The sequence below is a fragment of the Morone saxatilis genome, unplaced genomic scaffold (assembly GCF_004916995.1).
Source record: "Morone saxatilis isolate NCDOM2014 unplaced genomic scaffold, NCSU_SB_2.0 Contig18, whole genome shotgun sequence".
In the NCBI taxonomy this organism is placed as follows: domain Eukaryota; kingdom Metazoa; phylum Chordata; class Actinopteri; family Moronidae; genus Morone; species Morone saxatilis.
This window is the reverse complement of record NW_023339740.1, coordinates 8,850,717-8,868,584: the sequence shown is the minus strand read 5'-3', so window position 1 is coordinate 8,868,584 and position 17,868 is coordinate 8,850,717. Positions and strand designations below refer to the sequence as shown.

General features: G+C 41.6%; 2 protein-coding genes across 2 annotated transcripts in view; both read right to left on the bottom strand.

The window, feature by feature from the left end:
* ell2 (elongation factor for RNA polymerase II 2) overlaps window positions 1–10,019 on the bottom strand; it is a 16,333-nt gene extending 6,314 nt beyond the window's left edge. Inside the window, 8 exon segments of the mRNA XM_035661318.1 lie at window positions 2–291; window positions 376–448; window positions 1,133–1,257; window positions 2,533–2,792; window positions 5,854–6,017; window positions 6,131–6,255; window positions 6,649–6,696; window positions 9,744–10,019. Of these exon segments, the coding sequence (XP_035517211.1) occupies window positions 2–291; window positions 376–448; window positions 1,133–1,257; window positions 2,533–2,792; window positions 5,854–6,017; window positions 6,131–6,255; window positions 6,649–6,696; window positions 9,744–9,917 (1,259 nt within the window). The 5' untranslated portion in view covers window positions 9,918–10,019.
* A 4,286-nt stretch (window positions 10,020–14,305) lies between these two features.
* LOC118327680 (globoside alpha-1,3-N-acetylgalactosaminyltransferase 1-like) lies at window positions 14,306–17,633 on the bottom strand. Its single transcript, XM_035661093.1, has 3 exons — window positions 17,488–17,633; window positions 16,410–16,472; window positions 14,306–15,964 (listed from the first exon to the last, which is right to left on the bottom strand). Exons 1-3 carry the CDS (start codon window positions 17,519–17,521, stop codon window positions 15,015–15,017), a joined length of 1,047 nt encoding a protein of 348 aa, XP_035516986.1. The 5' UTR covers window positions 17,522–17,633; the 3' UTR covers window positions 14,306–15,014.
* Window positions 17,634–17,868: the final 235 nt, after the last annotated feature.

Genomic DNA, 17,868 nt, shown 5'->3' with positions numbered 1-17,868 from the left:
GTCTTGGGTGCCACAGCCCTCCGGGGTGCTGGGGGAGTTGGAGTTGGAGGCTGGGCTGGGCTGCTGGTGTGAAGGTGCAGGAGGGTGGGACGATATGGGGAGATGGGTGGGAGGGCCCGAGGTGATGTTGGAGGGTAGGGACGAGCGTTTAGTGCTGTGGCTGCCCTCGTCCTCACGGCGGTCAGAGGAAGAGGAGGATGAAGATGCGGCTGGCCCTCGATTGCTGAGGTGGGAGATGCGGGCTTTCTTGGGCGCCAAAGGATCGATGAAGTCAAAGTCTGGCTGGCGCTTCTGGAAGAAAACACCCAGAATTTAGCTAAAAATTGCAAACATCACTGCGGGAGTGTGTGTGTTAGTGTTTATTTGCTCAGATACCTGGGGGGATGTGGGGGCGCTGTCTTTGGGAGAACTGCTAGATGAGAGGGTCTCAGTAGGAAGACCTAATTTGCTGTTAAAGAAAGGAAAGAGTGTGTCGGTAGGGAATGAACGGTGTAGCAGAAAAATCACAATCATACTCCTGTTAACGTAATGCCCTTAACTGGAAGAACTTACAATAAATGATTGCACAACCTGTAAAAACTTTCAAACTGTTCTATTAGTACTCATGCAACATAATGCATATCTATCTCCAAGCCATTTTGTTCTCTCCCTGTATTAATATGGGGTAGACTAAATAGTGTGACGCCTAACAATATGTTGTAATCCAGCACCATAAACGACAGCCACAAGGTTTAGCTCACAAGATTTATGTGGAATTGCATTAAACTGCATTGTTGTATGTTATATAACATAAGTAAACATATTTCTAACTGTAAAAATAAGACCTACTTGCATACTACATGGGCTATTGTTTGACTTCAAAATGCTGAACTGAAAAGTGATAGTTCAAAGTTAGTTTAGTCCTTTCTAGAGCACAGCTTATGTTAGTGCTCCAATGATGAAGTTTTCCCCACACAGACCACTCTGAACAAAACTAAATAAATTCATTAAAAAATATTAAAACCAACATTAATTTACAAATCTGTGTTCAGCACTAAGGGAATAGGCTACACAGGCCAGGCTTTATTTGTTCAAGTATGTATGTATATAAGCTCAGAATGTAAGTAAAAAGCCTAATAGGCCATTTCTGTACCGAGCCAGGATCCGGTCAACCTGGGACTTCTCATCCTCAGAGTAGCCAGGCCAGTCTCGCTGGACATCACGATATATAAAGTCCTTCAATGAGTATGTGTTGTCTTTGGGGTTCAGGTTGGCCACCTGTTTCTCACACAGACACACACACACACACACACACACAAGACAGAGTTAAAATGTGAACCTATGACAGCCTGATGTATACAACATGTGCAGAAACTGAACATTTCCTGTGCTGGTCAAACATCTGTGCATGCAAATAATGTTTAACGATGTGGTTTGTTTCTTGTCAAAGTGAATGAAGCCTTTATGCTGTGAACCGGATTTCCTCAGGCAGATTTGTGTGCCTCGATCTCATGCTTAAGAAGGGTAAGGGGATCAAATTAGACACCTGGAGAACACCAGTCTAAGTGTGAAATACCATAAAGTCCAGGTGAAAAAAGACATTTGGACCCTTTAAACTTACATCCTCAGTCATATTGTACCTTTATTTAACATTGCATGCCAAAAAATTACAAAAACTTTATCTTTATTTGAAATCCAATCATTTTGTCTTCCTCTGAAACTAAATGTGACACATGCTTAAGTAAGCAAAAACTAGCCAGTTTCAACAAATAACATGGCATTCACCTGTCAATCATTCTTCAATTGTTAGCAACACAAAGCTAGATTTATTAGTTAGGTAGCTAGTTAACAGCATGGCTCGTTACCAGAGCGGAGAGTTTTGGGGGGCCGGCCCTCACTGACTGCTGTACAAAAAACACAGCTTTATCAGTGATTTGGGTGAAACTGGATTATATTTTTTAAAGAAGAAAATGTTGCCTGGTTACCCCTCTGACATCCTCCTGCTGCTCTGCCGCTGTTAGTGTGCAACAGAACGGGGCTCAGCAGCTTCCCAGTGAACAGCCCCCAAGACAGACAGGCCACTTTCACGACAGCGGCACGGAGGTGATTAATGGAGATTCAGATGGACTAAAAGAAGCGGTCACCAACAGTAACGTTAGATGCCGTTAGCTAGTTTTCACGCAGCTAACATTAGCGGTCTTAGCCATGGGGTGCCAGGACCCCAAGCCGGCCTCTGTACTTTACTCCTTGCTGTCAAACTGTCCTCCGTCAGCAGTGGACGCTGCCTTCAGTCCCGGTCTGAACAGAGTTAGCTAATGGCTCAGCTACAGGTCTAACACACAGTGCTATTGGCTACCATAAAAAGTCCCTCCCTCCACACTTGTTTTTACAGGAAATATGTAAATATGTAAATATCAGCTTGTAACAGTTTGTTCTGTATAATGGAAGACGTGTAAATACTTACCACTGGTTCACTTCCATTTTAAGCTGCTGCCTTATATTGACGAAGAATATTAAGGCAATCAAAAAAAGCCACAAAAAGCAATACAGTACCTGTTGCAGAGTGGTCCCCAATGAGTTTCGGTCTTTCTGGTTGATACCGTCCCGCTGTAAACGGGCAAGCACTTCCAGCTTTTTGTAAGACCTCAGCGCCAGCAGGTGGACGATGCGGTCCCGGAACGGCCGCTGGGACACAGGGTTATTGGAAAGGCACTTGCGAATAGTGTTGGCTGGGTTTATGGGTGTGGAGCGCTTGCGCTCTGGGACCACCTCTGTGTTAGACAGCGCCGGCTTACGGATATGGACTTGCTTTCCTGAAGATAGACAGTAAAGAAAATGTATTAATTAAATTATAAATTATTATCTCTGCAGGGACATTCATCATCATGAGTTTTTGTGTTGTCACATAGTTGCTCAAAAACACTCATGACACAAGCCAGTCTCATGTCTACAAACAGTGACAATAAAAATAGGAGCTTAAGGACATGCAGAGTTTAATTCCACCCAACAACTCTGTGGCACCAACCTCAAAGCAGACAAATTTGCCTTTGCCTTTAGTTTCAGATGGCCACAAACACTGCATGCTTGAAAAGAAGCCAATGAGCTAGAACTGTTTCAAGACAAATCAGCAATATTTGAGGAAGTTGCAATAGCCAAGTCAAGCAAACCAAATTTCAAATGAACCTTGGGAATCTGATCTAAAGGTTAAACAAGGTGGCGGTGCCAATAACCATCAGTTTTTGAAGCAAAGAGGTCCCAGTTGTGCTAATGTTAATGCCAAATACCAGAGATACCAGAGAGTCACAAGAGAAGAGGTCAGGATTTAGCTAGACTGTATACTGGACTACAGTTCTCTGTATCAACTAAGATTAGTTTGAAAAACTGATTTACATGAAAGAGGTAATTAGAACCCAAGAAACCTCTGCTCTCTGTGTTGCTGAGCCATGTGCGTAGTCTGCACATTCCCCTATACAGCTTCACAGTCATTATGAAATTCTAAAGCTCTTTAAAAGATTAAGGTTAGAGAGAAGAAGAGAAAGGAAAAACTCCCCCCTCCTTCCTTGCCAAAAAGCAGAGACTAGGAGCAATGGGAGGAGGTGTACGCTTACACACTTTTCGTTGTCTAACAGGCCAAAGAAAGATTGCTGCAGGTGAAAAGCTTATGCAATAAAGTTTTGAATTTAAAATTTAGTTTTGCTGATTTAGCGACTTTCCAGACCCTCTTAGCCATTTCATTTCTAAAAAAAGACTAGTGCCAAATTTAGCTATTTATTCGGACCATCAGGAAAAGGCGAGAAATGTGTTCAAATATATTGTAACGTAATTTATTCCCATACATGCTTCCCAAACCACAGTCCAGGATGGACACCAGTGTGCACTGCACAGGCAGTCAGTAGGTGTGGTGTGTGGGGCATAATTGATTTGACCTTCTCTCTCCAGATCTCTGGACTAGGATGTTTCAATAGCTTATATGTACATTGTTTGCTTGAGCTTGTAAATATTTAAAGTGTTTATTTGATCTTCTCTCTCCCTTTGTAGATTTTTTTTAACTTAAACTCACTACAAGGAAGTCATATTTTGAGAGTATATGGCTAAATAATTAATGTGTATATGTAAATTTCTATTGCTGTATACCAATCAGAAACAGGTTTGCATTTGCACTTCAGTTTGCAGTGATGCATTTTTTTATCAAACAGTTAGAAATACAGAAACTAAACCAATGACTAAAAGCATGATGAAAATTAATTGTGACCAAACACCTCGGGCGATGTCAGTGTTTTATTCGAATACAAGTGCAAGAAACGACTAGCAGAACTTCCATGGCAGACTAGACTGAATCAATGAAGTGATGTGAGTTACTAATACAAAGTTATTAAATTATATTAATTATGTAGAATGACAAGAAAACTTCAGTTTGGGACAAAGGTTGTCGTGTCTGGAACCTTACTGAGTAAGAATTTTAAGTAATTTGATAGAGTAAGAATTTGGGACAGCAATTTTGGGCCTTGTTACAAACATAAAAATACAAGTTACAGACAGTTACCTGAAATTAGCAACCTGTGAAAACAAGAAGCTAAAGGCCCCTTTTGCATTAGTAAATAGGGTGCTCACTCCAAACCAGCTGCTACAAGCTCCAGTACCAACCCTTTTCTCTGCTGTTCCTCTCGTTTCCCAGTTTCTATCTGGGCCAGTGTATGCAAATGTGTCCCCAGGGCCCAGAAAGACAGGCCTGAGGTGGCTTTATCTCACTTAGAAAATTTGTGGATTGAGCTAGTCTCTTGATTCTGGTTTAACTAAGGAAATCTTTGAGCTTAGATCTAACAAACTAGATTTGACTATAAAAATGACTCCATTTCTTTTGTATTGTGGATAAAATATTGGGTCTCCTCAAACTGAAAAACTAAGCTAAGGCCTTTTAGGAGTGAGTATGCAGTTTTTTTTTTAAAAACACACCTGTTTGATGAGGTCATCGCATCACTCAAGCAAACACAAATAAATGGCAACAGTCATTTCTAGAAGTATAGAGTATCAAGAGTTAGTTTTGTTCATAAATGAAAAGGAAATGATGTACAACAATATTTTGACAGGTTTCTATATGGTTTTTGTTTGGGAAATACACCTTAAACAGAATGTTTAAATTATATATTATTATTTTGACCATATCAGATAAGCTATTTAGGACAAAGAAGAATAGGTGGAAACACCTGTCACCTGAATTTAAAGTATTTAAAATTAAATTAAGTAGAGTATTTCTGTCTGCATTTTCTCGCACATATTTCCTTTAATGGCTGCATACACAGTCATTACATCAGGTGTTTTGTTGCCTGTCCCTTGTCCTACCTGCCCTGAGTTGGACATATCAGTACGGCTAGAGAAAGTGACAAGCCAAATTAGATTATCAAAGATTTATTTTTGTGTTCAGCTTGTGCGACTCAAATCCTGGCACCAGGTGGCGCAGTGGACAGGAAACTGGTCTACATGTTTTTGTCCATCAGGTGTAAGGGACACATAAAAAGTAAGGCCTACTTGGCTGCAAGTGATAGAAGTTAAACACAAGCAGCCACTGGTGCCTGTACTGTGTACACTTCTGTGTATCACTCTGGCAATAAAACAGCCAGCCGCCACCACTGGCCCTTATCAGTCAGACTGCTAATCTGGAAAAGACTGAGATGGCAAAATGGCTTAGTCAGTCGCAGTAATGGCTTTGAATGGAGTCGGGCTTTCAGCTTTCACCTATTCAGTCTCTCAAAAGGGGCAGAGTTTGAAAAGAGAAGAGAGGCGTTGACAGCACCTAAAGCACCGCTGGTGTTCGGGGATCCAATATGGCATCTGACGGTGGCAGGTGCAAAAGTAAGGCTGAAGTAAGGGCCTCACCTCTGTACTGGCCCCCAGGTTTGATGACTTTGGTCCCACGTTCACGTGTGTCCTCGGCAGCCTGGGTCATTCGTTCCCGGGTCACCTGGTAGGAGTCATTAGTGGCGCACACTGTGACCTTGTCCTGTACTGTTGCCAACAATGCCAGGTGTGAGGCCCCTGAGCTGGAGACAAAGAGGGAGTATGAGACAGAAATGTGAGGCAGAGAGGGATTACCTTCTAGCAATGTGTGGTAAGACAGCAGTAGTTGATTCAGCTGACCGGTGATTATCATTACCTTGACACATACTGATGGATGCAATCAAAGCTTCCCTGTGGGTTGTCCTTGCCCACATTAGACAGATAGAAATCAAAATTGTGGAAGGTGTCAGAGGAGGAATCTGTCTTGGGAATTTTAATGCGCTGTAAAAATGACACACAAAAATGGAGAATAAAACAACTTATAGCACACATTCACATCTGAGCTAACTGAGGAGAGATGGATAATCAAATACAAGTGGTTAATTTATCATTATAAAAACTGCCATAAACTGCTATACCCAGGTGGTAAAACACCCTCAAATATTGCCTGGGCTTTTTCCTTACAGTTTAGTGTGCATGCACATACTGTAATGAGGCAGTGTCTACATCTGAGCTATGGGCTTTGATGTGAACAACATGGGAGCAGCTAGCATGTGAAGGAAGGTCTCTGAGGTCTCAGCCGCTAAGGGGAGGCTGTATGTGAGTCATGTGCATCACGGACTACAAGCAGTGCAAAACAGTGTTTATAGTCTTTAAATGGACTAATGGACTTACCCCCTGGAGTCCCTTGAATTGTATCGTTGGCCGCAAAGAAGGTACATTCTGAAAGTGAAGAAAATCAACAGTTCAACCGCTTGTTCCACCGTTAACATCGACACAATGTCAAATTAAGAAAGTTTTGGTCTAGAACCTGCAGAACATGTTTTACTATTTAACTGACACATTTGGTTGTAGAAACAGCAGAGCCTTAGGGTCCACAAAGCATAGCCCATACCTTCTGTGCCTCTGTGTCAGAACTAGGCAGTAATCTATCTGCATAATGCAAAAGAGAAAACCTGAAGAGCCAGCATAGCAGACAATCTCTCTGGTTTTCAAACTGTGAATCTGTTAAACAGTGTCGTGTTATGCCAAGAATAGGAAACGTCTGATGACAACAGCCACTGAGGGTTATTTTCATCAATGGTTAAACTGAAATCTTATTTGGTCAATAAAATGTCAGAAAAGAGTTTTAAAAAAAGGTCTAAAACCTGAAGATATTCGTTTACAATCCTATTAAACTAAAAGGCAGCAACTCCTCACCATTTGAGAGGCTCGAAATAGGGGACGTTTGGCATGCTTGCTTAAAAAATAAAAAGTTAAACGATGACTCAATTATAGAAACAGCTGTGTGTTTTTTTGTTGATAATCTGGCACTAGTGGGCTGCCAAGTGCTGCAGAAATCATGGGTGACTGTCAGCCACAAATACCTGATGATCGTCCCCTAGCAGCCAAACCTGGATGCCTCTAAGCTCTTAAGTTCAAGCCTTAAAAGAAACTATCTGAGGCAACTTGGTCCTTTCTCATCCTTTCAAGTGGTCAGGAGGTAGGTGGTAGGTAAAACTGTTTGCTTTTTTGAAAACACAGGCAGTGAAACTTGGACAACACTCAAATACAGCGGATATTTTGAAGAGGATATTTCTGTAGTGTCTTTGTTTGGTGTAGGTTTGCAGGTTTTTTTTTGTTGATGGCTACTTGAAACGGAGTCGACAGCCACAAATATGCAGCGGCTGCTCTGGTGCAGTACAGGTTCGGGTAGGAACACACAGGACTCCTGGCTTCATCGCACAGCTGAAGCCAACAGAAGAACCAGTTGGGGGAAATCATAGACTTATAAAATGTTCTGGTGTAAGTGGCAACGCTCCATTCCTGGACATTAATATACGCTTGCTAAAATGGAAGAAGATGCAGATATAAGGACACAATGTATGCTTTTTTTAGACTGAAAGCACCACGTCATGGTCGTTAAAGCTAAGCTACTCCAAGCCACTGACTGACTCCCTCCCCCACTATCCATACACTCACTCACTCACACAGTTCTGATCACATTTCACATCACCACAGAAAGACAAAGATAGCCAGCTTCCATAGTCCGATGACTGGTTGAGCTACAACACACGTTACCGAGAGGGAGAGAGAAACAAAAAGCAGGCAGTTTTGGCTGCTCAGTCAGCAAGAGGTGGCAGGCTGCCGTTCAATGCAGCGTACCGACATTACCACATCCAATAAGGTTGTAGCATGGGCTGTCACAAAAGGATTCATTCAACTTAAACGATGACTTGGTTTTGCCAGTTGTCACAAAGACTAAATCATTGTTTTAAATTGTGCTACTTATCCACATTTCAAATGCTTTAAAGGCAACCTCTTTATTATACGGGGCTGAGCCAAAGTTTCACAGACAGTGGTGAGAGAGAGCAGTGTGTGGCATACATACAGACACACACCATGTGCCATAAAGATCAGTCACAGAGACCTCTGAACACTACAGCCCACTGCTACAGTGCATCAGCTCTGAGACCTAGGCCCAGTCAGTGTGTTACGTAATGGCGTTGTTGTTGGCAGAGTTTCCGTCAGGTAACTTGGCTTTTTAGGCCTCTGCAACTCCAGACTGCAGAGGGCTCTCCAGATTAGTTCACCTGTGTAGCACCTCAACAAGATTACACCATTTGCACAGTCCAAGATTACCAAGTTATATTTAATCTGCACAGTAATGCAGTGCCCTATTAGCACACTTAGCTTCAAAAGCTCCTAAATGGCTGGTGGTGTCAAGCTCAGGGGTGAAGCGCAGTTTAATGGAGTAGTTTTAGAGCTGAAAAGTACATTCATAAATGATGTTTTGAACAAAATGACACAAATAGCAAGAGCAATTATCATATTACTTTAAAAATAATAGAGGAGTTGACGCTATCTAATACCATATATTATCTGTAACTGCTGGCTTACACATGCAGCTTCATGTCAAGAGTATTGCAAAAATGCAACAATTTGGCGAAAAAACCCAAGATTAAATGTTTGTTCCGTGTAAACCTCTGAGGCACTTGGTCATATACATTATGTACAGTGTGGCAGCTCGTTTTACTGCAACGTTTTATGATTAAGTTAAATAGCTACAAATGCTTGAGCCTGGCTGAGCTCCACATCCCCGCCAGGTTGTGGTGTTAGGATATCTAACTAACATTAAGCTAAAACTTCTAACCATATGATAAACCGACCAATCACCGACCTGCTTCTATCGCCTCTAACTTGTTATCAAGTTACACTCGCCTTTATTTATCCGTACATTTCCACCCTGACGCAAATACAACACCGTCGAATGAGGCTTCATGTTAGATGAACTAAGCTGTTGTGTTTAACTATTACCTCAGACAGTCTGTCTACTGACGAGTGTGCTCGTCGATATGAAATTACCACTTTCCTAATTTGGTCAAAGTAACGTTAGTTTGGCAAGAGAAAAAAAATGGACCTGGTTGGCCAGCACAGCACGGCACGGCACGGCACGGCACAGGGGGTTCAGACTAGCGTAGCTAGAGCTAACGTCGGCTAATCAGAGTGTCTAACTTTACCAACAGGTTTTCTACAATAAATAACCCTTGTCAGTTCGTAAAACCTGGCCAGAGCGTAAGACCAAGGCTTAATTTACCACCCCCAGTTGATTAATGCAGTGACACAAGAGTAATACCATCAGAAGAACAAGCAGAAACTCGCTCTGTCAACAGCTTAGCTAACTTTGTAGCTTTTAGCTGTGCGTGGCAGTTGAGCTCCCAGCTGAGACGAGCTGTGTCAGCCCGACAGTCCAACTGCTTTTAACTGAAATAAACGGCCGTTCCACTCACCGGACACTTTTGGTGGCTCTCTATCGCTCTCAGTGCTGTTTCAGTCAATTTGACGTGTAATACGGTGACTCTGTCGGCGCTCTGTTGGCCACAATTTAATCCGTACCTCCCATCCTCGGAGAGCGCCGCCATCTTTACCAGCCCTCCACCATCGTCCCTTTGAGGCTGGAGCATTTAGCAGCCCAGCTCCCTGTGCTCACTCTGGCCCGGGGAGGGACTACAACTGCTGCCCAAAGGGCTGACAGGAGTGGATTGGTCTCCACTTGCTAGCTTGTTACTTTTTCTCTTTTCCCAACCACAGTGAACTTGCAGTACAGTGTGCGTTAATTATTATTACTGAATTAGAACATTATTGTGCATAAGAAGTAAACCATGATTTGGTTTACCTACAGAACTGGGGTTAGCTGTCCATTTACAGAACCAAGACTGCACAGGCTCCTATTTGTCTGTATTTGGTCTTTTAAAGCCTAATTAGAGGAAACATTCTAGTAGCTGGTTTCCCTTTCTCTGTAAACCCATAGCTGTCTCTCTCTTTCTCTCACTCACACACACACACACACACACACACATAGTTATGCTACCTCTTGGCAAAACTGGCTCTGCCTGCTGTGTTTTGCTGACATGGTAGAACTAATTCTAGCCTACTGAAACTGTTAAAGGTAGCTTTTGTAGACTGCAGTGTAAACTCAGGTTTGCTCAGATACAGTTCAGCAGGTATTTAATAGTTATCAGCATAATGTGAATATATTTATTACAACCTTTTGCACATATTGTCTTTCTTAAAATAAGCTGCTTGAAGCACACTGTGAGGTGAATAAACTAATAAGTAGTGCTCAATAATAAAAATCAGACACAGTGCTTTTGGTCTTTATTTCAACCACTTTTGGAACTCTTCACATCCATTATGATTAAATTCAGTCAGCTAGGACCATTTTTTTTGGACAGCCACCTACTTTGTGAACTACTTTGCCTTTATATTGGCCTACAATCATCTTTCATGAGGTTACTTTAATGATATGGGGTATAATGTGACATCACCTCAATGGGCACAAGTGTGTTACCCCCCGTGAGCTGCACCTCCACTATCTCCTAGAGTCAGTCCCCTTGACCTGGTGATTAGAACTGCGTGTTTTGGTGTGGAGTAGCCTCGGGCTGGGTGGGGAAAGGCCTGTGTGAATCCAACAGATTACCATAGCTCCTCACCCCACCCATCCCCCTGACAAGTCGCACATGCAAACACACACACACACAATTGAGACTTCCTGCACACTAAACCCTTTGACAAATTCCTATTTCTCAAAATGAACTGCCCACACAGATATTCAGTCAATTTAAAGATTAACACGTGCAGAATGTCAAATGTGAAATAACATTCAATGCGAGCATTGCAATTGGAAGTACCCCCTCATCTACCCAACACAACCAAGACTGGGTTGACACTTTGCCTTGCATTACATTTCTTCTATTGTCTCTTGGTTTAAATGCAAATGTTTAATACTAAGCCTATTCAATTCCAGAGGAGCTCTAGTTTGTCTGAGTGCTTACTTGCTGCAGACAATTAAATAAAACCTCTGGTGTGGATAAGACTAATTGATTTTAGATCTTCTGTGTTTACATGTGTCACCTGATGGAAGCTCAAAAGCATGCTGTGAAGAAAACGTTTAAAGGACACACCCTTTGTTTAGGGATAAACGTTAAACACAGGAGCACGGATTACTTAACTGTATTACCAGTTTGCTATGAAGACTGACCACTGACAAAATGTGGCAAGATCTATTGTTTAGTTCAGCACAGTTCTGTGTAATACTAGAGATTTTCTTCTACCTTAACAGTGATAAAGATGTCCCTTTTCTGTTGCTAGATCAAAGGGTTTACATTTAAAGTTGCTGGTGGTGGGGGGTTCAGACGTGGTTGCTCCTTCTCATGTGATCCTTTACTATCCTGCTAATGAAGTAAGCTCCAACAAGGAGGCTAGTGCCTTTACCCACACCCACTAAAATCTTTTCAGAGCCCAGCCTTTAATCATCAGTTTAACTATTCAAAGGTTATTTATGCATTAAAGTGAATCATGAACACCATGCAGAAACATGCAGCTATTGCTAACGATTTGAGCTAATTATTGCATTAGTTTTTCTATCTACATTGCCAGTTGAATAATCAGATGGAAGCTTTGAAATATCTTATGCAAGGTGTGGGCAACTTTTGTTGCAGAGACACAGACTGAACACAGGTCATTCAGTGGCAGCTGGGTTGAAAAGTCAGATGCTACTGATGTGACAATGTGTAACCTATCTTGTTGGGATAGTAGTTAAACAAATCAAATTATCTCTGCATTTAGATATAGGGTAAATGTAAGAACCAATAATGGATATTCGACTAGAGAACTGACTTGGTTTAACATAAAAGTTCACCTTAATATGTAAAATAGCTACAATAACATAGCTTAATTATAGTGTATAGTAAATACAAATAAAGTAAAGGGGAATTAAATGAACAACACCTACTCGCCACTGAGTAATTGCCCCATCATTAAAAACTCTCCAGCAGTTTGGCTTACCTGTAGGTGACCTGTAATTGACACTAATAAGCAGGCATAGCAGTGGCGCAGTGGCTCATTAGCTAGCACTGTTGCCTCACAGCAACATCCGGGGTTGGATTTTATCCAGATGCTCCAGCTTCTTCATTTAGTACAAACACATGTAGGACAGGTTAGCTCCAATTTGCCTCTTGGTTTTAAAGTGAATGTGTTTGGGTTTTGCTAGGGCTGACACCTAATAGTTATAAACAGTTCCCATCAAACTCCGTTCGGAAGCTGCGCCTTGTCTAAAGTATTGGGGTATTGTTTCAACACAGACCTTTGCTATTGTAAAACAGGTTTGTTTACACTACTGGCATAGGAGAATGAGCACCAGAACTGGAGCCGGGTGAGTGCACAACAGAACCGGGTCCACAGCATCCGAGAGTGACGGAGGCCAGGTGATGTACAGGGGCACCGTCCAGGACTCTGACATGGCAGGTTCAGGTAGGGACAGGAGAGTCACGACACGTGAGAGGTGTGAGTGAGCGGCAGGAAAAATACATATATTTAGATAATTCAATGAATATCATAAACATGTGACAATTAGTGAACAGATGGCTTTAACTAACAACTACAACTCTCTCAACTTTTTGCCAAGCTGTGTATGTAGATAAAGGACAAAAAATGTGTTAATGGTTCCCAGTTAGTCCCCATGTTAATCGGCTTAGAATGTACAGGACAGATTTGCAGCACAAAGAGAGAAAAGTGGACTCACCTTGACTTGATCTACCTGTTTGTGCAGTCACAAATGTAGGCTCCAATGCTGGGTGGGCAGCATCAACTTTTATAATATTATAGTATGTCAGTAAGTCATCAGAATAATCTCATCCTTCAAACCTGTATTGTAGAAGTTCCCCCTACTATATGCAGTATTCTTACAGGTTGACCCAAAAAAACTTTTCTAACAAAGTCACCCATAAGTTACTGTAATTTTCTACCATCTCAGTGTTTTTGTAGAATCGCTAACAGTACTACAGTTAGCACATGCCACATGCACAGCTGCACAACAGCGGGTGTTGTCCAAAGTAAAGAAAAATGATTATTATTTTTTAAAAGGCACGTCCTATTAATCTATTTTTGCTAATATACCTACACAGAGGAGGCAGTCTGTGTGTTTGCTTCGATGATGCTTGATGCTCAAACAAAAAGGTCAAAGGTGGGTGGACACTGTTTTTTTTATGTGAAGATGAAACCATACTATCATCTCTACCTTGTTGCTACAAATCTAAAAGATACACTGCAGAATTACTTCCTGGATGTATACACATCACACAGTAAAAAAAAGAGAAGAAGAAAGAAAATTATGAACCCTAACTCTTTTGCATTATGATAATTTCACGTCATCGCTTCTGTATAGTTACATATAGGCCTCTTATTTTTCTTTTTCATCTGCACGAGGGAGATAGGTTTTTGTATTAAGGATTTCTATACTGCCTTAAGTGATGCTGCCCACAGGCTCCTTGACCACCAGTGAACCACATGACTAGGATTAAACCAATAATGCTTTAAACTGCTTTGCATTATGCCATGAAAAGGGGCACTCAGCACGGATCAGGTAGCCTGTGTAAAAAAAGCCTTTATATATAGGTGAGTGAGGCACTCACAACAAAACAACAAATGTTTAGGAGTAAATATAATCAAATAATCTGAATTGACTTAAATACTGATAATAAACTCACATATACACACGTGTGTGGCAAGCAGTGGAAATGTTGATTTTAGTAAAAAAAATAAAAAAAAGAACAAAAAAAACACCATAGTTTCAAAGGATTATCTGAAGTTTACTTCCAACTTCACTAAACGTGGCGATCTGGCCCTGAGGACAGACTGTGTTGGCAGTGAGAAAAAGCCATCTGCTGCTGTTTAACCCTCCCATTAAAACACATGGAAGAGAAAACGTAGTGTGAATGTGGGAGCATGTTTATGTGTGTAGAAGAAAGAGAGAGGCAGACTCACAGACAACATAACAACCACCAACATCAGGTCGTTTGACTTTAAGTTTTACTCCCGTTCATAGATGAAGAAAATAACCTTTTTTAATGGAAACTTATTTCAATACTTCCTGAACCACTTTTACAGATTTCAAAACTATTTTAGCTTTTGCTAGAGCTTAAACATTTTAGCATCTCTTCGTATCAATTTTTTCCCCCACCTGGTATTTAAAGACCTTGAAACAGCAGCTCTTCCAGTTAATGATTGGCCACTGTGGGGAAAGTGTGCACTTACACTGTTGACTCTTATCGCTGCTCACCACAAAGCCACTGGAGCAGTATCTCTGAGGCTGACATTAATGGAGAGGACAGTGCTTGGTTTAAAGAGACAGGTCAATTTCTTTTTTGTCTGCTGTGGAAGAGATAGCAGGCATGCAGAGACGCTGTTCACACAAATGGGTCTATAATTGAGAGCAGATTGTGCAGTTTGCTTCTGTGGGTTTGCAGGCTACATTTATTGGCTAACAGAACAGAAGATTGAAAAAATCTGAAATCTGAATTAAATAAAGATTGCTGGAATATGTGCTTTTTTCCCTCATTGTTTTCCTTCATCTCCTGTCGCATCATAACACTATTTGATACAATTTGAACAGAGACCTACTTCAAAAGGAAATGGAACTCTAAAAACAGTAGTTCTTCTTGTGGGAGTGAGACATCCATACTTCTTTGGGTTTGGCCAGCAGAATCCCAATTTTACACAGATTAACATTTCTGCTCCTCTCTCTTCTGCTTGTCTAAAACATCACATTGCCTTCCCAAAGAGACTAGCCTCTGTACAGGCACATCAGCAGCTAGGGGCGAATCCCACCAGCTGTACTCTGGTGACAGCACACAGGTCGGCCTGTGGTTGATCAGGTAGCGGTTTAGATAGCTCTCCTCGAGGCCCCTGGCCATTACCCCGTTAGCCTGATCTTGCAGAATAAGCAAAGAACAGGCTCGAGCCAGTCTGTACATCTCAGAAACCAACCCACCGTACAACTCAGAGGTGTAGTAGTAGTCTCCTTCATCCTCCTGTACACAAGCTGATGAGACTTCTTCAACTTCGTAAGGAAATGCATTTCGTGGCATCCCGTAGAGCTCTGGGTGCAAAGTGGCCACCAGCTGTCCAAGGATCTCCTCTCCCACAGGGGCGACAAACTCTTGATCAATGTCAGCACAGAAGATGTATTCAACCTCACTGCCGATTGGGTTTCTGATGGCATCAGCAAGCAGGGTCATCCGGCGATAGGCTAACCTGTCCCACCCTGGTAGCTCTGCAATAGGAACCACCTTCAGCTCTCGATCAGGCCCGAGCTCGATGGGGGGATCCAAAGAACGGGGGTTGTCAGTGAGAATGTAGTAGGTGACCGTCTGACCAGGGAGAAAGTATGTCTCAGCTGATGAGAGGAAACGTCGGATGAACCTGGCATAAGTTCCCACAACGATGGTCAGCAGACCTGTATGGATTTCCCGTTGTGCAAATTTAGCCCTACGCCAAGCTGAGTTACGGGTTTCACCCCACACTAAAGGAGCACCCCATGGTGTCTCCAGGGGAGCCGCTGCCTTCACAACCGTTGTGTCTGTCATTACTCTTCCCTTGTCCATTCCCCAGGCATGAAAGATAGGATGAGGTGACTCCACACCGACAGTAGATTTCCGTCCATGGAGAAAGTCTGAGGGGGCAAAACATGTTTATACTTGTTATTTCAATACCAAACATCAAAATCAAAAGGTTTTTCTAAGTGAGAAATGGTAGACAGTGACACTTTCTGTGAAGTGGGCTACACACCTACACTTTTGTAAAGCTGGAGAAAAGTCCTCCTGTTCAAGCCAATTGATCACAACTGAACTTATTTAAACTACTTTTTAGCTTTTACAGTACATCTGTGTCTGGAATATTTATAAGAGATGCTGCATATTTATAATAATCTGTCACAATCAAGACAAAATGCAAAAAATAGAGTTTCATGAATGGGAGGGGATCTATTTAGCACAGAAATCAAACTGCAAGGTTCTATTTTGCATTTATAGTGCCACAAGTAATGTTTTCTATGTGTGTTTAGTGTCTTGGCACAACAGTAGTGTTTGTAGACGGAACAAATTCTTCTGTACACTTACATATGATAAGGGATAGGAGAAAACAGTACAGGACCAGCTGTATTCTTGTCACTCTGACTGGTCCTGTTTAAAGGACAAACACACAGATGTACATGCAATTAAATGACACCCAGTACAAGTTGATGCACTCTCTCAGCAAGCACATTGTACTTCTAATGTTCCTTTAAACTCTGACAGGTAAAAAGACCCAAGGTCATAGGAATGAAAAGAATGTGATGCTAAAGAAATATCTTCTTTTGGAGGTGTAGCAACCTCGGATTGCACAAGTAATCTTTAGAGCATTTGCAATACTTGTTTCATATACACTATATACTATATTTACTATACACTACAGCCTATGTAATGTCTATAGGCTGTTATAGGCACATAAGATATGACTTATCAAAATATTGTGTATGAAATGTGAATATATGCAGGACACTTTTATTTAAGTACTTTAATTAAGAAAAGTTTTTAAGATGCAGATTAATATTTTACCTTGACCAGATCTTGCAGAGAGTGACTATTACCATGAGATAATCAGGACATAAACTCCTGTTCTGATTTTGAGGAAGTTTAGTAAAAAAGACAAGATATCACACAAGAGATATATCAAATAAACAAGCAGTGTCAACTGAAATATACAGCATAGTATAACCATATAACCATGCCCTCGATAACTGTGCACGGGATGCTGAGCAAAGAGAAATGTATCAGGCTGGGATGATGGGTGTTAGAGATGTATGAAAAGAGATTGGTATTGACCCAAACGTTACACATGTTTGCGTGTGCTTCTATAAGTAGAAGCACACGTGAGGGAATGTATAGATGTTTATCTTCGTATTCTCCCTGTACATTACCCTGACGTGCATGCTGCCAATTTTTTTTAATGAGATTGCTCATAGAAAACCTCTGAGAAAAGCTTTTTAAAGCAGCATTTCAGCCTGTCTGGCTTAGTCCACATCTCCTTGTCTTTAAAAACAACTTAGCTTTAACTGAACACGTACAATGGTCACAAAATCAATATGACAAGTGAGGGGAAACAACCAGATAATGACACAAGGAAAAGAGGTGGAGCAGTGGCGGAGGTTGTACTGACCTGAGGGTATCTTGCAGAATGGGAACAGCGCCATACTTTGACCTGCTGGTGGATAAACACACAGACCTTTGTCTGAGGCCACTATTTTTACAAAAAAAAAAAAAAATAGTTCTTGCCTTTCTCTCGCTCTGTTTCTCTACTGGCTAACTGTGTTCTCTTTCTTGGGATATTGCTGTTTAACTCACTGGTTTCCGCCACATCTAATTATTTTTCTTCTCTCTCTTTCCTCGCTTTTATAATATTTTCCACTCCCTTTGCTTCCCCCCTCTCTTTCCGCAGGCTTTTGCAGTATTCTGTTTTGGAGAAAAACCAAAGGAACCAGATGTGTGGGGAATCTGGGTAAATGGGAGGAGCTGAGAAGTGGAGGATAAGACACAAACA

Bases quoted from the DNA above. Each gene is read 5' to 3' on its own strand.
- LOC118327680 (XM_035661093.1), bottom strand. From the start codon at position 17,521: ATGGCGCTGTTCCCATTCTGCAAGATACCCTCAG. The intron at 16,473-17,487 runs GTCAGTACAACC...TCCTTTAAACAG, and splicing joins ATTCTGCAAGATACCCTCAG to GACCAGTCAGAGTGACAAGA. The intron at 15,965-16,409 runs GTAAGTGTACAG...TTGCCCCCTCAG, and splicing joins TCTCCTATCCCTTATCATAT to ACTTTCTCCATGGACGGAAA.